Source organism: Chiroxiphia lanceolata, chromosome 2, assembly GCF_009829145.1.
Source record: "Chiroxiphia lanceolata isolate bChiLan1 chromosome 2, bChiLan1.pri, whole genome shotgun sequence".
In the NCBI taxonomy this organism is placed as follows: Eukaryota; Metazoa; Chordata; class Aves; order Passeriformes; family Pipridae; genus Chiroxiphia; species Chiroxiphia lanceolata.
In genome coordinates, this window is record NC_045638.1 from 47,226,034 (window position 1) to 47,248,066 (window position 22,033).

Here is a 22,033-nt window from a genome sequence, read left to right on the forward strand (position 1 = left end):
ATTGGCTGCAGAGAAACAAAGTTAACTCTAAGGTTGTTTTCTCTGTGTTCCAATACCATCAATTATTTGAACATCTTCTTTGCTTAAAAGTAATTACTTTTTTTTTTTTTTAATAGGACCTAATTTTTAATGGAGAAAATTTGTTGTTTTTTTTTTTTAATCAGTCTTTTTCATCCTAGGTTAATTTGCAATGTGTACTCATTTAATTTTAAATTAGCAACAAACAAATTCTATTGATTTATATTTGGAAGGTCATGTGAGTAATGTGCTGCAGAAGGAGAAGTAACAGCCATGAAACCATGAAGTTGCTGCATCTCTGGAAGATAAAGATTTGGAAATCACTTTGAAACGCAGTATCATTGGAAAGATGCAAGTACATTGATTCCATGTCATAGAGAACTCCTGTCTATTCTTTCATAACCCATAGAGTACTATTCCATGAGTGTTGACGGCAATACACAGTCACATCGTTTTCACTCAGTCACAGAATAGAATAATTTAAGCATTTATAAGAGCTACTTAGAACTTATGCTGATAATTTCTTCTGAAAATCCATGATTACAAAGCAATTTAGAGGCAAAGACATCAGGGACTATTACTTGATGTGATGATGCATGGCACAATCTGGTTTGTAGAATTATAATGCAATATGATATTTCCAGCATCTCCTGGGTATAAATTGGTTCAGGACATCCTTCAAAAATTCCCTCACTTTCTTGAAATCTCTTTGAAGTGTCATCTTCCACCTTTATATCTACCCAGGACCTGTAACAGAGCTTCATAACCTCCTGTCTCAGCCATTGCCTCTTTCAGGCTAAACACAATAGCAAAGTGATAGGATCTTATGCCATTGAAATTGTGTCTCTTTGTGATGGCATCACTTAATTTAAATTGCCTTTAGCCATGATACACATGAGTACCTATGAGCCCACGCATAACTAAAAAGCTAACCCAGAGACTTAAAAAAAAAAAATCTGATTTCAATCTACACATCAAAAAGCGATTGAAAATAATATCCTGATGGAGGACAGAGAGAAAGTCAAGATCTGCCAAATACAGCTATTTGGGGAAACATGATGAAAGAGAATTTTAATAAAAAATGTTGCTTCACAAAGACTACAGTATCTTGATGAACTACTTTCCCAGAAGTCATTAGGAAACTGAAAGCAGTGTTCAGAAAATCTCTGACTGGGTGCAGTGTGCTGCTGTGCATCCTGATGCTTCTGCAATACACAGATTCAAGACAGAAAACACTGCCACAGGTCCTGCACTGCCTACCACAGAAAACTACAGACTTCACAGCTTGTGGCTCTCAGGGCTTCTTCATAGTGGGACCACAGAAACCATGTTCTTACTATAATTTTAGGTTATGTGCTGCAGAGTCACGACTGTCGGTCTGGAAGCATAAGGGTCTAGGGAAGTTGTGAAGTACTAGTCCAAGAGAACATATCATTAAGAAAATGTTATTAGCATAATCATCAAAACATTTTACAAGATATACTCTTCCTAGAATAAGGTGCAGTCTGAGGTAAAACTTTGATTAATAAAACTGCTCCATTTATTCTGTCTCTCACACCATCTTTTAATGTCAGTTTTCAAAGCTGTGAACTAAAGCAGGCCATCAGGCTTGGATGTGCAGGGCTTGTCTCCACCTTACAGCGAATGGAAGTAGAAGTTCAGCTATTTGTTGTCCATTCTATAAGGTCAATTCAGATAGAAGTAGTATTTTAAAAAATTATGTTACAATGTAATTTCTCTGTTTAATTGGTATTAAAATACTCAGACCTTACTCAGGCTGATATTCAGACTATAGCGAGGGAGGAGTGTTTGTTTTGTTGCTTCTTAGATGATTCCTAATGCAACAGTTTATTGTTACTGAATTCATTTAACAGATTTGTCAGGTGAATATTAAGCACTTGAATTTACTTGGGAGCAATATGTTACAAGATGTATAAAAGCTACAATAAATCATTCATATGTATGAAGCCACTGAAATCAGTAAAGTTAAATTGATAGGAACGGCTTTGTTCATATTTATTGTAAGCATAATGTGTTCAGAATACAAAAAAATTGCTCAAAATACTCTAAGTGTTTGTATCTGGCAGTTGGCCCTGGATGCTTGGTTTCCCCCATTGCTGGCACTTGGGAGATGAGTATTTGGGGTCCACATCTCTTCTGCTGCTGCAGGTGTTTAGATGTTGGAAGTATCCAAGATGAAGAAGGAAGGGTTCCTCGAATGGAGGAGACTGTTTTCGCTGAAAGAGTTGATAGCCAGTGTTAATGCATGTTTAAATCTGTTGCACCCCCATGTTTTTATTCAATTTTATAATGCTTTTCCCCTCAAGTTTATCTACTATTTTCCTATTGATTGGATTCTGCTGCAGTGCAGAATCCCCATATTTGGTCATGTCCTTCCCCCTTTCTCTATATTTGGGTGAAGCTCTGTTGGGGATGAAAACCACCAACTTCGAGAGGAATGGGAACGGTTCCAGGCGTGGAGGAGAGTCTATGAATCTTAAAAGACTGTTTACCCCCGGATGGACGCTTTGGCCTGAAAAGGCTACTCAGAAATGGACATTTGCAGCCCTCAGAGGCTGCCCCTGGACTGGACTACTTTCTTGTGTTATCCCCAGTTAGCTGCAGTTTCCCCCAGTTTATTGTTATGTAGTTATCTGTGTGTTTGTACCCCCAGTTGTTGTTTTAAATTCAAATCCTCCATGTTGTCTCCCTCCTCCCCTCAGAGTTTTCCCGCCTAAAGTTGTTTACTCCCCTGCTTTCCCGCTCCTCTGCCTGTGATTGGTTGCAGTTTGCCGCAGTGCAGAGGTAGCTCCCATTGGCCCTTTCCCCCGGTTACCCAAAGTCTCCACCCTACCTCATTATACCGACCAATCCCAGTTGCTTCTTACCTGTCAATCCTTCTCTCCTCCCCTCGCCTGAGTCCAACCCCCAAGTTACCCTATATAAGCCCGAGCTTTCCCTCAATAAATTGGCATTGCTTCACCGACCTCGACTGTGCCCGAGTCCTTCATTGCAGTGCCCTTTCCTTTTCCCAACCCACGAGCTGTGGCAAGTGGCGCCCAACGTGGGGCACGGTCGAGGTCTCTTATATTAAGAGAACTCCTGTGCCTGCACTTGGGCTCGGCGACATCTTCAGGAGAGAAGATCGCACCGCCAGCTCTCCCCTGTGAAGCGGACGGCTGAGGACCCTGCGGAGTCCGACGAGTCGCGCACCAACGGAAGGTGAGCCACGGGGGACATCCTAACTCCTCACCCACCACCCACCCCTGTAACAAAGAACTGAAGGGAGGAATTAACACCTGAGAGTGCTGAGAGACCGATTAACAGCATGGGACTCGCACTCTCCACCTCCCAGAAGTTCGTTTATAGACGCCTTAAAGATTTCATCATCGAGCACGGTCACCCTCTAGATAAAAAGTCAGCAAAAGCCCTCGCCAAATGGCTGGATAGCCACCACCATCATGTTAATGATGACACCACTTTTGATGAGTGGCAGAATATAGGCTTCCAGCTGTGGCGAGAGGGCGAGAGAGGTGACCGGCTCGCAAAAAAGGCGCAAATAGCCTGGAGGCTTGTTCTGATGGTGCTACAGCACCAAATGATGAGCAAGAAGAGCGGCAGTAACATCCAAGAAGCCGACTCCTCCAAGACCACGCAAAAAAGCCAGGAGAACACGGACAGAGACACTTTTTGCACAGACACGGACACTCATAACACCGATCAGGACACTAAAGAACCCGGGAAGAAGGGAGGGAGAAGGAAGAGACACCAACGCACACAAAATGGCGGGCAGGAGTCAGATGAAGAACATCAAAATGGCGGGAGGGCGCGAAGGAGGGAATCGCGGCGATGCAACAGCGACGAGGAGGCGGGGCCCCTGGTAGCGCGGGAAAGTTCTAAGCGTGAGAGGCGGAGGCGGGACTCTAGAGTAACACCCACTGCTCCGCCTCCGCCCCCATACTCCCGCGCGCGGAGCCCCTCCTCGGACCGGTCCTCTTCTGCGTCCGCTTCCGCCACCCCTGACTCCTCCCCCGAGCCATCTCCCTCCCGGAAGCCACGGGGTTCAGTGGGCGGGGCCAGGGCGAAGGCCACATCCCACATCCGCAAAGATGGCTGCGCCCATAAGGCCCAAGCCACCGAGGCCTACCCCGCCTGTCACCATCCGCACTCTGACTGCCACTGGGCACCGCACCTCCCGGAGGAGCCATCCACCGCTCCGGACATTTGGAAAACCTTCCGGGAGGACGCGGCGAGTGCCCAGGACATTGAATTTTTAAAGGCCTTCCCGGTCTACTATGAGGAGGGGAAACCCCCTGAATGGCGCCCCATCTCATATCCGATGTTAAAGGATATAAAGAAGGCCATTGTCGAGTATGGGTTGGGCGCCCCATTCACTATCGGACTAATGGAATCATTCTTTCTTGCGTACACCCTAATACCCTTTGATATACGGGCGATCATGGGGGGCCTGCTGACCACCGTGCAGGCCTCCGTGTTCGAAGCGGAGTGGAGGAAAAGAATTATAGGTTTCGTGAACGACAAGATGGACAGGAGAGGTCTTCCCCCCAGGCAGGCAGTAGACATGCTTTATGGGGAAGGTGGGTACACGCGAAGAGGGGATCAGATAAAATTAGACCCTAAATTGTTAGAGATCAGTAAAGAATTGGCATTAGAAGCCCTGAAGAAGGTGGCCGACGCATATGTGCCGACCCCCTCCTTCACCATGATTAACCAGGGCATAAAAGAACCTTTTACTGAATTTATAACCAGGCTTAAAGAGGCTATTGCCAGGCAAGTCCCACAAAAAGAGTGCCAAGAAATTTTGTTTAGTAAATTGGTGATCGAAAAGGCCAACGAGGACTGCCAAAGAGCTCTAAAAATGCTCAAAAATCCCACTCTTCTGGAGATGATAGAGGCGTGTAAAAACATTGGTTCCCAATCCCATAAAGCACGCCTGCTGGCTGCCGCCTTTACAGGGCCAAATCACTGCTTTGAGTGTGGGGAGAAGGGGCATTTCAAAAAGCATTGCCCTCGCCTGTCTGCGTCCACACCAAATCTACCTAAAACAGTGTGCAAAAGGTGTGGAAAGGGGCGGCACTGGACAGCCAGCTGCCGCTCCCTCACAGACATTAACGGCGAACCTCTCCCTCCTCCTCGTTCACGGAACCTAAAGCGACGGGTCACCTTTTCCTCCCTCCCAGACATTAGGCATTTTGACACGGAACAGTCGGGAAACGAGGAGCAGAGCGCCCGGGGGAGTGCGATGACACAAGTGACCCCCCAACTGCGCTCTGCTCTGCGCACGGCTTCCCAGCCGGACCTCCGACAATAAGATCAGTTCCGGGTCAAAATGCCTTGTTTCAGTGGACGATTCTACATACTGGCAGTTCCACTGTACAGATAACATCCTCTGAACATCTTTTAAAGGTTGTACCATCCGCCCATGTAGACCCTGATTTGACCTATTTAATCATAACACATCTTTCGGCAATGGATAAGGGAATCAGCATAGTGCCTACTCTCCTGACTGGATTGAATGATAATAACATCGCGATTAATCTAACTGTTCATCTTCCTCCCGTCCAGCTGGAGGTGCGCTCCCCAGTGGCCAAGATGGTCGCCACCGAAGATCTGCTGTGTGTCCGATCACCGGACGAAGAGCAGAGGGAAGAAGACCAGAAAGAGGTTCTCTGGACCACTACAGTCCAATCCTCTCGCCCTCTGCTCACATGTCTCATTTATTACCCACAGCCGAGACAACCACAGCAGATCAAGGTGAAGGGCCTCTTGGACACGGGAGCTGACGTCACCATCCTAGCCTCCAGCGATTGGCCGCACGAGTGGCCTGCCCAGGCGGCGTCCGTGCGGGTCAGTGGAGTGGGAGGAAGCCAACAACCGGTCAGGAGCAGGGAGGCACTTACCATCTACGGGCCAGAAGGTAGGCCAGCTACACTCCAACCATATATATTGAACATTCCAATTACTTTATGGGGACGGGACGTCATGGAACAGTGGGAGCTCACCTTAAGCTCCCCATTCCATGATCAAAATTTTTAGGTGGGGTCACTGAAGTGTTGCAGCTCCCCAGACTGAGCTGGAAAACAGAAACACCAGTCTGGGTTGATCAGTGGCCCCTACCTACAAAAAAGCTGCAAATTTTAAATGACCTTGTGAATCAAGAATTGGCTAAAGGACACCTGGAGTCTTCCACCAGTCCCTGGAACACTCCAGTGTTCGTCATTCAAAAATCCTCAGGTTCCTGGAGATTTCTCCAGGACCTGCGCAAAGTAAATGAAGTCCTCGAACCAATGGGAGCCCTCCAGCAGGGAATGCCGTCACCATCTATGCTCCCTGCTGAATGGCCCCTAGTGGTCATTGATATAAAGGACTGTTTCTTTCACATATTCTTGGATCCGGCTGATTCGGTCAAATTCGCTTTCTCAGTCCCAGCAGTCAATGCTTGCGAACCCCACCGCAGGTATCAGTGGCGAGTGCTTCCTCAGGGGATGAAAAATTCCCCAACACTCTGCCAAATGTTTGTGGCAGAGGTGTTGAGGCCAATTCGGCAGAAATTTCCGCAGTCAATCATCTTCCATTATATGGATGATGTATTGATCTGTGCGAGGACTCAATTGGCAGTTGAGAAAACCCTAAATTCTACTATCCTGGCGCTAAAAGACAGAGGATTGGAAATATCCCCTGAAAAAGTCCAAAAGGAAGCACCCTGGAGGTATCTCGGACTCAAAATTACTGAGAAAACAATTAAACCACAGTCAATCGAAATTGATAGCCGAGTCCGAACTTTAAATGACCTCCAAAAGCTGCTAGGAGCCATCAATTGGGTCAGGCCTCTGCTGGGGATCACAACTAGTGATCTGCACCCACTTTTTGAGCTGCTCAGAGGAGACGCTGACCTATCTTCTCCCCGCTCTTTAACATCCGAAGCAAAAAAGACCCTATCCATTGTCGAAAGAAAAATTTCAGAGAGGCAATCATGCAGGAGGTTGGAGGGGCTGCCATCCTCCTTGGTAATTATCAGAGAGCAAAGACAACCCCTAGCCCTGCTAGGTCAATTCACAGATAATAATAAGGGCTTCTGTTTATGGGAGTGGATATTCCTCCCTCATCAATTCGGCAAGACAATCACCACTCTTTCTGAAATGATTGGCAAGATCATCTTCAAAGGCCGCACTAGGTGTTTGGAACTCAGTGGAGAAGAACCAGATTTCATCTACCTTCCCCTGACTTCTGAACATCTAGATCAACTGCTGCAAACCTCCACCGATTTTCAGATAGCCATTGGGGGCTACCCGGGAGAGATTCGGCTGCACCTCCCGGCGTGCCCGTTTATTCAGAGGTTAATGCAAATTCCACTCAAATTAAAAATTGTTCAGTCAAATTTACCGATAAAAAATGCAAAAACCATTTTTACTGATGGCTCAGGGAGAACCGGCAATGCTGTGATCGTTTGGCAACAAAATGGCAATTGGCAACAAGATATACACAGAGTGCAAGGTTCCCCTCAGATTGTGGAACTTTCAGCAGTTGTGCGGGCTTTCAAAATTTTCAGTGGTGAACCAATTAACATAGTTTCAGATTCGGCTTACGTTGTTGGTGTGGTCAAGAGAATTGAAAATTCTTATCTAAAAGAAGTATCCAATGAAAATTTATTCAGATTATTAACCCAATTGGCATATTTGATTCAGGCCCGAGAATTCGGCTTTTTCATTGTCCACACCAGGTCACACACTGCTCTGCCAGGCCCTGTGGCGGAGGGAAACCAACTTGCCGACCATTTGGCAGGTATGGTAGTCACCCCAAATTTGTACCAACAAGCAAGACTATCCCACGAGTTTTTTCATCAGAATGCGCGATCGCTACACAAACAATTCGGTCTAAAAATTTCTCAAGCCAAAGAAATTCTAAAAACGTGTCCTGATTGCCAGAATTTCACGCCGCTTACCCCTGAGGGTACTAACCCCAGAGGTCTGGCGGCGCTAGAAATTTGGCAGTCAGATGTGACACACATTTCAGAATTCGGGAAGCTGAAATTTGTTCATGTTTCAATTGATACCTTTTCAAAAATGATTGTGGCCACCGCGCATCCTGGTGAAAAGAGTCGTGATGTCAAAAGGCATTTCCTGTCTGCATTCGCAAGGATGGGAGTCCCGAAGCAGGTGAAAACTGACAACGGACCATCCTATGTGTCTGCAGACACGAAAAAGTTCTTTGAAGAATGGGGGGTGCACCATACCACCGGGATCCCTCACAATCCCACAGGACAGGGCATAGTAGAGCGTGCCCACCAAAATATTAAGAATTTGCTCAGAAAACAAAAAAGGGGGAGTATGGGCCTGACTCCCCAAGAACGATTGGACAAAGTCATGTATGTTTTAAATTTTTTGAACCTGCTGGAGGAATATAACACTCACGTAAACAGAAGTCCAGCACAAAAACACTTTATGATTGATCTGAATTCACCAGAAGCGTCATCACTGAAAGCGAAAATCATGTATCGGGACCCACTCACAGAAAAATGGACAGGCCCTTTCCCCTTGATCACCTGGGGGAAGGGCTACGCTTGTATTGCAGGTCCAGAAGGACCAAAGTGGGTCCCAGCTAGAAGAGTTAAAGTCGCACAAGGACAGGAATCAAGAGAAACGAAATCATGAGACCGACGACCATCCTCCTCTGCGCCGCCATCGTCATCCTTGCCGAGACCGTTCCTCTCGCCGCGCCCATCCCACTGAGGCCCTGGATGGACCAGCCCAAAGAAAATCTGTGGGTAACGCTGGCCAAGGCAACGGGCACAGACACCCTGTGTCTGTCCTTGGCTAGCGCGGGTAGTCCATTCAGGACATGCCTAGTGGGAGTCCCCATAACACCAGGGGACTGGGGCGCATTCGTCTCCCAAACAAGAGCTCGTGGGGCGATGCCCCTCAACTCCCCCAATCTAGCCCAGGCGATCGCGGCACTTTCTTTTATTGATATCCCCTTTCAAGAAATTGATTTGTTAGGTTCTCTCCCTAACCTTGCTTGTATTATGTTTCACCGGTATACCCAACCCATTTTATTTACTCCCTTTAACGTTACCCCCTCTAAACCCCTGTATCAAGGGACCGCTTCGCCGTGGTGTAATGGGTCTGTTGTTACCACCATCCCCACGGAGCATGTTCCTCGGAACATGCGTCTGCCCAAGGGGTACTTCCTGCTGTGTGGAGATCGGGCATGGCCTGGTATTCGGGCCTACCCGGAAGGGGGTCCCTGCACAGTAGGGAAGTTGGCCCTTTACAACCCGGCGAAGTTTCAGATGACGGATTTGGCAATCCTTCCGAGAATCCAAATTAAAAGGTCCCTCAAAGACGAAAATGAATTGGCTGTTCCAAAACTGAGAAACCGAATTCGGCGCCAGGGGTGGTTTCCAAATGTTCAGAGGCAGGTGGATGGGTGGAGGCTCCCTCCGGAGCCCAAACCTCAGCCACCCAAGCCTCAGACCACCCCTCCTAAAGTCAAACAAATTCAAAATCAGTCTCCAATTGTGTACGCCATACCACATGCGGGTGCTGGAGTTGTGACGATGCCACCTCCTCTACCCTTCCCGGCGGACTGCGACTCCAGCATCCACATCTGGTCGCGGATGAAAAACTTCTGGGCGTCCTTCCCTATCCCTGGAATTGGAACCGCACACGCTCTGTCACTTTTGACGCACCTTGCTGCTGGCTGACCAAGGAGGCGAATGCCACCACCCAGGCGATAGAGGGCCTTTTAGAAGACACCCAGAAATTGAAAGAGGTAAGTCTTCAAAACTGAGCGGCCATCGACTTCTTGCTTCTGGCACACGGACACGGGTGCCAGGAGTTTGAGGGGATGTGTTGCATGAATTTCTCGGACCATGCTCAATCGATTCACGAGAGCATCAGCCAGCTAAAGAGCCTGATCCGAGACATTCACAAGGACAAAGAAGGAGACTTAGGAGACTTTTTCGATTGGCTTAACATACCGTCACTGCCCAATTGGTCTAAAAAAATTATAATAATGTGCATCCTTGCCCTTTCCGTTGTTTTTCTGTTGTGTGTCTGTTTACCCTGTCTTATCGTTTGTATTCGCAAGTCCCTGGTCTCAACTATAAGTGCCAACGTCGCCGCGGCCTCAAAAAACAAAGAAGGGGGAGATGTTGGGGATGAAAACCACCAACTTCGAGAGGAATGGGAACGGTTCCAGGCGTGGAGGAGAGTCTATGAATCTTAAAAGACTGTTTACCCCCGGATGGACGCTTTGGCCTGAAAAGGCTACTCAGAAATGGACATTTGCAGCCCTCAGAGGCTGCCCCTGGACTGGACTACTTTCTTGTGTTATCCCCAGTTAGCTGCAGTTTCCCCCAGTTTATTGTTATGTAGTTATCTGTGTGTTTGTACCCCCAGTTGTTGTTTTAAATTCAAATCCTCCATGTTGTCTCCCTCCTCCCCTCAGAGTTTTCCCGCCTAAAGTTGTTTACTCCCCTGCTTTCCCGCTCCTCTGCCTGTGATTGGTTGCAGTTTGCCGCAGTGCAGAGGTAGCTCCCATTGGCCCTTTCCCCCGGTTACCCAAAGTCTCCACCCTACCTCATTATACCGACCAATCCCAGTTGCTTCTTACCTGTCAATCCTTCTCTCCTCCCCTCGCCTGAGTCCAACCCCCAAGTTACCCTATATAAGCCCGAGCTTTCCCTCAATAAATTGGCATTGCTTCACCGACCTCGACTGTGCCCGAGTCCTTCATTGCAGTGCCCTTTCCTTTTCCCAACCCACGAGCTGTGGCAAAGCTCCTCCCACGCTCTCCCTTTTATGGCTTGCACCCGCCTTCTCTTGCTTTATTTGGAAAGTCTTCGCCCCTAATTCCAGAACCTTCCCCCTCCCCCCTAGAAATGGGAGAGCCATTTTGAATAAACTCAGACCTGCATTCCTCCTTGAACCCTGTAGGTTGTCATGTGTTTCATTACAAACCATTTAGACATTCTTGAACACACACCCATACTTAGACATTCAATCCATTCAGCAGCTGGCCCTTGGATCCTCTCAGCTCTGGCTGCTTTACACACAGACAGCACATGCAGATGGGTCTCTCAGTTGATCCCCAAGCTCCACATTACTTGGATCTTCTGGTCCCTTCAACAGGTGATTTGCAGACGCTCTGGTCACACCAGTATCTGGCATGGACTTACAGCCTCCTTGATGCCTGCCTCCCATGCTGTTTGCAGAGAAGTCTGGGTGAATGGTCACTGAGAATCACACACATGTCTATCCATATGTACCTGTGCAGCATGCACACACCCTGCAACACAGGTTTGTTCTGTTCAACGTCCTCAGTCACAGTCTCCCACCTGCCCGTGCTGGGATACCTGTAGAATCATGGCTTTCTGTGAGATATGAGTTCAGGATTGCCTTCAGAGAGTGAGTCAGTATGTTAGCAGAGGGTGAGAGGAAGAGATAGGAGTGAATGTACACACATGTTGTCAGAAGGTGCACAAACTGACCTTGGAATTCCAAAGCTCTCCTAAGTCCTATTCTCACTTGTGTATAACAAGTGCAACAGAATAGAACTAAAAGAATATAACTAGCAGAAAGAATACAACAAACAGAATATAAACTAAAAGAAATCAGATAAGTAAGCACAACTTTTCTGGAAAAGTAGAAAAAGAGCATACAAAGAATCTAAAACACAACAGCAATTCAAATGCAATCTACTGTATTACATTAAGACTGTAATTCCATTCCAAATACGATTTTAAATAATCACAACACTATATTATAAAGACAGTCAACCAACTAATTGACACATAATATTTTTTTTTTGTAAATGTCAATCATTACTATTTGGCCTCATTTATTTAAACATTAAACGGTCTTCTAAATAGGTCATTCAACTTTCAAATGTAAATAGAATTCTCTGTCAACCTAAGCAGGGCAATTAAATGTGTATTATTAAGGGTTTATTCAGGTCTTTTAATCACTGAACAATTTATAAGTCAGTTTCTTTTATCTGGAACTTGGATCCTTGAACACAGAACATGAGGGATTGAGCATCATTTTCATTAACTGTAATTTCTTTGAAGTAAAATCTTCAGTCTATTGCAGCATAATTTCATTTTAATTCGAATCACTGTTTTGCTTTGCCTGCAATGAGCTTTATTTTTACAGCACGTGACTGGAACTGTGAATTACAGACAAAACAGATCTCAAAGACATGAATTGGTACAGATGTAATTGGCACAGGGTGCAGCTGACCTTTTTTTTCTTCCTTTTTTTTTAATTTATCTTGTTTTATGAAAAAACATTGCTGGTATCTGCACTGGTTATAAAATGATTCATTTTTTTTCTAGGTTAGAGCTCCACTTGGTGGTTAATTGGACAACATATAACACTGTAATTAATTTTATTTAAAAAGAATTACAAGTATACTCAAGGTTATTTTTATAATATAAAGAAATAATAATTAAAAAAAACCCCAAAACAATCAAAAAACCTCGGTGGTAGCAAAATGTGTCCTCTGCCTCTACATTCATGGCTAGGCTTCGCAAACGAAGATCTGGGAAGGGCTCTACCCTGTCTGCCTCTACAATTAGCCAAGAAGAGTATTTTTAAAGATGGGAATACATCTTTACATGTGTGTCATATCATCATCATGGATAGGCTTCGCAAACGAAGATTTGGGAAGGGCTCTATCCATGTGTGTCATATAGCTAAAGAGTATACCACTATTTCCCATCCGTCAAAATCTATACCAAGTAAAATTTTCAGATTCTAAGATTTATAATCTAAAACAATAAGGTAATATTTACTTCTCTGTTCTACAAACAAAATTTTGCTCACTGGAAAATTGACAACAGGAAATTATTCTTTTTCATTTAATTCAGTGGTTTCGGTATCAATTAACTCCTTCCACTTCATCACAAATCTTCACGATGACAACTTGGAACAACGTAATCATGCTCTTCATAGCGTGTCTCCTGACATTCTCCAGTACCCTCCATGCCTGAATATCTTCTAAATAAGAAGATACATAGACAAATCATGTCCATAGTGCTTTATTCATTATTTATAAATAGGCAGTGGGCACAAACTGAAACACAGGAGGAAAAACTTTTTTATTCTGTGGGTGACTGAACATTAGTACACGTTACCCAGAGAGGTTGTGGAGTCTCTGTCTTTGGAGATACTCAGAAGCTGTCTGGACACGGTCCTGAGGAACCCAGATCTAAGCACCCTACTTGTGCAGGGCTGCTGGACCAGATGTTCTCCAGAGGTGTCTCCCAACCTCAACAATTCTGTGATTCAGTGATTTTGCTTAAAGGAAAATCTCTGAAAAACTTTCATTTATGCAAAAATCCCTATGAATCCTTGTTAGTTCTACTGCTGGTTTTAGTTTTTCTTCATAATACTTTTCATTGTCAGGCAACATTTGACTGTTGCAGTAGCTGTTTAACTCTCTTTTGAAAACTTACTGGGGTTTTTTATGAGCTTTTCCTTGCAGCTCTTAGAAAACTAGAGTTTGAAGAAATCAGATGAAAATATTTTTCTATAAATTCTCTCTAGCATGTTTATTCTATATAAGATTTTTTTTAAATTCCTGACCTTTAGGTGTGAAGTTTTTATATAAGCTTATAGAGGATTTTAAAATGGATAACTCAGAAAGAAAACAAACAAAGAAACCAACCTGTTTAATTGCCATCCTCTAGGATAACTGTGGCATTTTTGAATTATTTACTGAAATTCCTATAGCCTCTAAATATACTATTTATTAGTCTGTGATAAGATCTGTGATTAGATGCACTGCTATTTTGAAGAAGAAAACACATATGATTTATTCAATGAATGCATTAACCCTGGTATTTTATAAGACTTTTTAAAAATATTGTTTTCATTTAGTAACGGATACAATTTTATTCTTTATATAGCTGTATCTTAAACCTAACCTTTGAGAAAGAAATATATCCACATAAGTAAAAAATCTACAAGTTCTGTCTGTGCAATTGTGGTAGAGAAACAATCAAAGATTAGGTGTTAAACTTAATTCTGAAAAATATCCAAAACCTTATACCTCTTTAACATTTACTTAACACATCATTAATTCTGTATTAACTTAATATTAATATTGACAACAAAACACTTTAGTATGATGATATGAGAACAGATGTCATCATGAGATGTATTTTCTTTCAATGTAATCCTAACATTTTTTGCAGCAGTTGTTCTTCTTTGGTACATTATTCTCTTGAAATTCTATTGCACATCATAGCAAAACTGTGAAAGAGGAGTGATCTATGATCTAAAACACAATTTAAAAAAAAGCATGCCACTGTGGCCAAAAGATCAGCTGCTAAAGCATACGCCACTATCAGCTCATCAGGAAATACTCCAGACTGGCAGCTGTGCCTCGCCCTTCTGTTTCAAACTCCCATGTCTTCTGGCAACATATTGCATATCCACTAGATATTTTGCAAAAGATATTTTTAAAATTATATCTTCAATAACTCGCAGCCTGAGCTCATTATAGCTAACAACTGACACAAGAAAGTCTGGATTAAAAAAAAAAGAAAAAAAAGAAAAGTATTAAAGTTCTTAGTACTTAAACTTCTGCTCTCAGCAGTTATTTCTTATGTGATGCCCAGCCTATGGAATATTTTTAGAGGATAAGGAGTACTTGGACTAACATAATTGTAATTTAGGCCATAAAATGTATTATCTTACCCCATCTGACAATATTTGTATCATTGCAAGTTATTTGTAAGAAGTGTACTTATCCATGGTTCGTTTCACCCACTATTACCTAGGGGAAAAATTGTTCTCCTGTTTTTACTGTTTTGACTATTGCGTCATGAGTGTTCTTGATACTCTCTCCAGCTTCACAACTATAAAAACACATATCTGCATCTGCTTCCATAACAAACATTGTCTTGGCAACAAATAAGCATAATTTTGTAAGGGGGGACTGACAATAAATTCTTTAGAAGACCTCCATATATTAGGAAAAAAAAGAGTACCCTTATTTTTAAACTGCCTCATTTCCTTAGGGAGAAACAAAGGATGGATGGCACATTAAGGATTTAAAAGAAAGGCTATGAAGAGAGTAAGGAAAAGTGATTTTGTCAGGAGCTCATGGCAGCTGCACCTGATTCAGCACCACTCCTGCAAAGTCTGAGTGATAGCCTACACAAAATTTATCCAACTGGTGTGAAACATGCCTTGTCTCTGAAGTAGAAACATTTTCCTTCACATCTGGGTTTCCTTCCATCCGAGGTGGGTACATTAACACATACACTGCTCTCCACTTCAAGCAGTAGTTCTGTCTAAGAAACTTCTATGAAAATGCAAAAGGGAAATGATATTTCATGTTGAAATCATGTAAACGTTTGGTTTCTGTTTCTGAACACTGAACTAAACAAAAAAAATTAGGCTTGAGGCTGTATTTTTTTTTAGCTTCTAAAAGCTTAAAGACATTAAGCTTTTAGAGAGCATCTAAAGGAGGAACAAGAAGATGGTAAAGGGCCTTGAGGGGAAGCTGCATGAGGAGCAGCTGAGGTCACTTGGTCTGTTCAGCCTGGAGGAGACTTAGGGGAGACCACATTGCAGTCTATAAGTTCCTCTCAAGGGGAAATGAAGGAACTTCTCTCAGGTGACTAGTGGCAGGACCCAAAGAAATGGCATGAAGCTGTGTCTTAGGAGGTTTAGGTTGGATTTTATGGTAAGGTTCTTCACCCACAGGGTGGTCAGGCACTGGAACAGGCTCCCCAGGGAAATGGTCAAGACACCAAGCCTGACAGAGTTCAGTAAGTGTCTGGACAACGTTCTCAGACACATGGTGTGATTTCTGGGGTTGTCCTGTGCAGGGCCAGGAACTTGACTTGATGATCCCAGTGGGTTCCTTCCAGTTCAGGATACTCTGAGTCCTCTCTGCTCTCAAATCAATTTTCACAACGTGCTGCTGGCTGGGAGTCACACACCAAAAAACTTCAAATATCTTTACAGCACCCTTGAGAGACATGGAGACCTATCCTGACGTTCACAACGGCATTAAATCTTCGCCTCGAAGAACTCTCCTGGCTCTTTTTTTAACCACTGAACCCTCCACACTCCCGCCTCACCAAACAACGCCGCCAACCTCTCCCCGTCCACCGCCCTGCCCGCCCGGTCTCCATGGCGCCGCTCCCGCCCCTTCCGGAGCAGCTGGGAAGCGGCGGGGTGGATGGTTGGGTGGGCAGTGGGGCCGTGTGTCGGGGGCTCCCCGGGACAGGCCCACAGGTAGCGGGGCTCCCCCGGGCATGGCGCTCCCCCGACCGCGCCGGGCAGGGGGCGGTGGGAGGGGTCAGGACGGGGCCCTGTCCTGCGCCCTCGGCTTGTGCCGGCCCGGCCCTTCCTGGCCGGCCGCTACCCTCCGTCATTCTCCGCCCCGGCAGACGCTTGCTGTGAGTCAGTGTTAAACTAACATCGCAGAACAGTGCTGGAAGACACCGCTCGTGGAGTTGTTGGCTGGGAATAACACCTGCTCGAAAGCAAAACAGAAGAACTGATGGGGTGTGCTAAACGCTCTGACTGATTGTCATTAAATGTTTTAGCCTGTGCGTCTGAGGATGTGATATTTGGGATGTCTCGGCACGCTGCTGCAACAGAGAAGAGTACTTGGCTATGTAAGATCACTTATATGCTTATTACTTTACTATTTAATAAAACTGATGTAAAATGATTATGAAGAGGAGTAGTAGTCATTAGAATGAGAACCTCTGCACTAGTAGTGAATGGAACTTTTTTGTTTCTACTTTTGGAGGAAAGGATACTATGCAAATGAGTTTTAAGTACAATTAGCTGCCAAAAATGTTGCATTTGAATAAAATACCCATTTAGTTTCTTAGTGATACTTTTTCTTCTTGATTTTTTTTTTCAGTATCCCAAGTGTGACCATAAAATATGATTCTTTGCCTGCTGCACCAAACTCCCTGAGTACTTCTTTTGCATTTGGTCACATGGCTTCAACTATAATGGTAAGTTATGATTCGGATAATATATTTTTAGATTCTTTTGCTCCAGCCTGCTAGCTGTCTGGCTGCTGTGGAGAATACCATTACATTTCACATTGAAAAGCGTTTCACATTTTCTTTACAAAAATTATTTTGTACGTCACTTCTGAGGTCTGACATTTCTTTTTTCAGGGATGTGTTCCTTCATAGCCTGTGAATGCTTCTAAACACTTAAGTCACTAGCCAGTGCATCATAGGAATTGTTATATAAAGCTAATGGTGAGATTTCAGTCACAACGGATGGTAGACAGTTGGGTGCTTATAAATCCTGCTTCCACGTAGTATTCTGTTGACTGATGCTAATATTAATTTGGATTGTTACCTAATGTTAAGCAGTCAGTGAATTGAACATCTGAAATCATGTAGTTATACACTAGACTTAAATAGAAAGCATGAGTGTTAGACATTTTCATAAAAACACCTAGACACTTGAAAATTTACATGTTTTGTAGTGGTGGATTCTAACAAGCAATAGCACTTAAAGTAGGTGTTTTTTTCAGGAAAAGGTAAGAAATTTTGTGTTAGGTATGTTGTAGATTAATGGTGAAAAGCCTGAGTGGTTTTATTGTATATTTCTTTATTGTTACTTTGTTGTTGTGTAATGTTTTTCTTCCTTGAATTCTATTATAATGAAATACGAAATATTCACTATCAATGAAATAACTGATGCTACCTTGAAGTGAATGTGGCTCATGTGCCTTCTGTTCCTTGATATTCAAGTAAAGGTATTTGCTTTCATGAACAGCTGATAGGGATGGTTTAAACTGAGGAAATAACACAAATGTCTATGTGGGAAGAGGTATCTATTACAAATGTTTCTAAGGTTTACTGAATATTAGAGGTTGTTACAATACATTCCTAGGGGCTTTATCCACCTGCCCCTGAAGTTAATGCATTGTTTCTCCGGACTTCCTTGGAGCTGAATCAAGTCCCAAGCATTCTCCTGCAAGACTTTTGTTCTTAGTGTTGTCTTCTCTCTCCTCCCTGCCCCGAATCAATGTCATTGTCTGGTGCATTTAGCAGCTGGGCATTATTCCTGCACAAAGGAGGCAACAGAGCTAAAGTGAGTGCTGGAGGAAGAAAGTTAGGAGCCAGGGAAGACTTTCTCTCTTTTTTTGTTTATTCCAGTTTAAAATACTTGTTAAATTTTAGTCTAAGAACTCATTATTCTTTTTGCTCTTCTTGAAATACAGAAATATTGGCTGCAGGTATACTGAAGTGAAAGACATTCCAGAGGAGCTAAATTCATTAAAGTAAATGTTATTTAGTATACTGTGCAATGGGATATAGAGCAGCTCTTGCAGATTTTGCTGTTTTGGTAGAGTTGGCCAGACTTTTTAGCCTGCCGTGAAGGAAATCTGGAGTGGAAACTGGTTTTGTTTCTTAGCCAACTAACAGTATGTCATAAGAAACTCTTCTCAAATTGTATTGTGTGCAGAAGTAGCATTCTGAGCACAAGATCTTCGTTTCTATTTTGTGTATTAATACTTGGGCACCAGTATCTAGAAGTTAAAATGTTTTCTTCCTGGACAGCTGTTCAGGGACACTTTGGCCTAAACTTTCTGTTGAATTAGTGACCAGCTTAACAAAGGAGAACAGGTTTTCTACTTGTTATCGCTAACTGTTTTGGTTAATATTTGTTACTGCTTTTATTAGATGTAATTTCTATTCCTATTTTTAATTCCAGTTGCCTTTCATTGTTCTAAGGCTACATAATTTAGCCAAACCTTGTGGTACAGTTACGTGAAGTTTCAGCTGCTAATTTTAGTATGTGCCAAAGAATGTTTGAGCCCATCTTCTAATTATAAGTCCATAACAGTAGTAGAGCTTTCATAGTGTTTTTATGTATGAGGATGTTTAAACAAGTCATTTAATTTCTAAAAACCCCTTTGTGATTCTTGCAGCAACAAGCTTTGGAACTGGCATTGGATCGTGCTGAGGTAAGAAGAAGCTAAATTACTTGCTTGTACATAATATATTGGTCTCACAGTTATAAAAATACAACAGTTATTTTTTTATGTCTTCTGAAAGGCAGTGTAAAAGCATGTTATTTAATTATATGTATGTGTATAAATAATCACCCATACATGTAACACTGAGTTTACAAAATTCTCATCAAAACTGATGTCATGTATTTATCTCTCACCCATTCTACTGTGAACATCATCAAGTGCAATGGTGATAGACTATGCAGGACTTCAGTTTTCCCCTTTTAAACCAGCATATCTGTGTGCTGTGAAATAGGCAGAGCTCTACAGAGACAGCTGGCAGAAATATATGGTAAAATCCTGTTTAAGGATAGCCCAGTTAGAACAAAGAGGCAAGTGCCTTCACATTCATGTTCTTTCATGCTGCTATATGGTACAACGGTTACCTTGAACCCTGTTATGGGAAATACATGTTTCTGTGGGAGAACCTCTCTTCCCTGACATTCTGAACTAAGCTGTTAATCAAAATACTTCTGACAAACAATAGAGATTAGGAAAAACCTTATTAAAATATAAATCATATTTAATGTGGGATGATATCTCTCTTATTCTTTTTTAATTTGAATATTTAATGTACATGAATTGTTTTTATAATGCACAGCTCTATAGAGAAAACAAATGTAAATGCAAAAGACAAGGGGAAAACTAAACTTCCTGAAATTAGTTTTGATGAGGAGTACTTGACTGTAGATGTTGTCAAGCCAACATGCATAAATTTGGTCGTATCTTAGCATGTTCACCATATTAATTGTCAGTGTGTTAACTACATTAACTTCAGAAACATTAGCTACATACAGTAGTGTTAATTACTACTGTAATTAAAAAAACAAATGCAGAATCAAGCCTTTGTGTGCAACTAGTGCCATAGCCATGAAATGCTTCTTTTGACAACTAAACTGAGCTATGTTCTTGTTGATGACTTTAACATAAACCAGATCGTGTTCAGTACTCTTTTGAAACAGTCATGTATCATAGCTTTTAATTATTTTCTGTATTCATGGAACACTGTCTGGTAATGATAAAAGTTGTGTGGTAAATAGAAATAAATTTCTTTGTAACATATGTTATTTTTTTGGTTTACTTTTCTCTTGTAGTATATCACTGAAAGTGCCCATCAGAGACCTCCCAAAAGAAAATATTTATCCAGTGGAAGGTACTAAGAGTTTCAGTATTCAGTTTTTAAATAGCATTTCTTGATTTAATTTTGGTTACAAATTAAGCTTTTTTAATTGCAGAAAATCTGTGTTTCAAAAACTCTATGATTTATATACAGAAGAATGTAAGTGGCAAATGCTGAGAAGCTTTTCACTGCTGTCTAAACAGGCAAGTTCAGAAAATACATTTTTTTTTCACTTAATTTCTTTGTTAAAACAAGAATAAACTCTTCCTACTGTACTAGTTACCTAAGGCTAAAACTGCAGGAAAAACTATTATTATGACTTTTGTGGACTAAACTGTGTAATTTAATAGCATCATCTTAGTTCAGTTGGAAATAAAAACAAGGTAAGAGGATGGCCCATGACTACCTGGTAACCCTAAATCTGTTTTTAGAGGTAACGAAGTAGAATGCTTGCTGAGGATTGTATATAGTGTACTCTTGAGATGCTTTTCTTTATATGGAAAGAGAGAATTTCAAAAGAATGGTCTGGAATGGACAGATCTATCTCACAAGTTTATTAGAGAACAGTACAATTCAACACCCTTTGACTTCAGGAGATACTGTCAGTCTCCACTTACTCCATTTGAGTGATTACTTGAGAACTGCTCTGTTCTGAAAATATAATTTTAAAAGCAGGGTTTGTATTTTTTATGAAATTAAGGAGTGTGTGGCACAATATGAACATGGGAAAGTAAAACATTGGGTTTTGCACACTTTGATTGATTAGGACCTTTGCACATGGATGGTTTCAGAGTCACCTGAACACTCTGGGGCTGGGAGTGGGACAGGAGATAGTCATAATATCACAGCCATAAAGTGTAGTCTCTGCTACAACGCAGGGAAGTTGACAACTACATGGGACTTCTGCAGGGTAACAGGTGCAGTACCATTTCTGCCAAAACAAAGTTCTACTTGTAGTGATTGCATTATAGCCTGTATCTACACACACTGGACGACATAACATTAAATGTTTTTAAATGGCACTTCAAAAGTTTGCCTTCACACTGGCTTGATACCAAAGTTTGGTAATAAGGATCAAGCTTTTCATTTTTGCTAGGGGTCTGACCAAGGTCCATCCAATCAAGATCAGGCATTATCTGCCCAACAAGCTGCTGTAATTAACCTGACTGGAGTAGGGAATTTTATGCAACCTCAAGCCACAGGTATGTGCTTGCTGAGCCTCCTTTTGTAGTTAAGTGTGTATATGGATAAATTCACACTGAAATGAAGTTTGGTCTTAAAGAAGTCATATGTTAGATCAGAAGAATTTGCTGATTATCAGCATGTGAATTACATGAGAAATACTGGACTTTTAACGCATGCACTTCTCTGTTTTGTTTGGCAGTTAAGTGCAGTCAATTGATTGTATCACATGAAAATAAGCTCCACTTAATACAAAAAGAAAATGCAGGCAACTTCCATGCCAGACTTCATTGAGGAATATTGCTTTAACTCTGTGCTTAACATCCAGTGTGAGATGCTTTGTGTCTCCACAAACACTTCATTATCTAATTATGTTCTAACTAACTGAGTATGTACATCATGTATACCTTATTCTGCACTGCTTCCAGTTTGAAACTAATTCTATTGATCCCTCTTTCCTGTTACACTGTATTCCTATGTCTTCCTTCCCCAACCCTGACAAACTGAACCTGACTTCTTTGACCTTCCTGCTTTCCCATTCTCCTTCCTCCGTGTTGTCTCAGCTTGGCTCTGCCGTGAACAGACCTGGGCAAAGCCTTCCTCAGCAGAGACTCCAGCTCTCTTCTGCCCTGCAACAGCAACAACCAGCCTTGCAGCAGCAACAGCTACAAGTAA

The 22,033-nt window shown here is 42.6% G+C and overlaps 1 protein-coding gene across 2 annotated transcripts in view; it reads left to right on the top strand.

Moving 5' to 3' along the window:
• The first annotated feature begins 8,217 nt into the window (after window positions 1-8,217).
• LOC116782631 (dolichyl-phosphate beta-glucosyltransferase) overlaps window positions 8,218-22,033 on the top strand; it is a 40,380-nt gene continuing 26,564 nt past the window's right edge. Inside the window, exons 1-2 of one of the 2 annotated variants that reach the window (XM_032679449.1) lie at window positions 8,218-8,222; window positions 16,936-17,032. In XM_032679449.1, the coding sequence (XP_032535340.1) occupies window positions 17,015-17,032 (18 nt within the window). In that variant the 5' untranslated portion in view covers window positions 8,218-8,222; window positions 16,936-17,014. Of the gene's footprint in view, window positions 8,223-16,469; window positions 16,682-16,935; window positions 17,033-22,033 lie in introns of those variants that run through there. The other variant, XM_032679448.1, reaches the window with a different exon arrangement.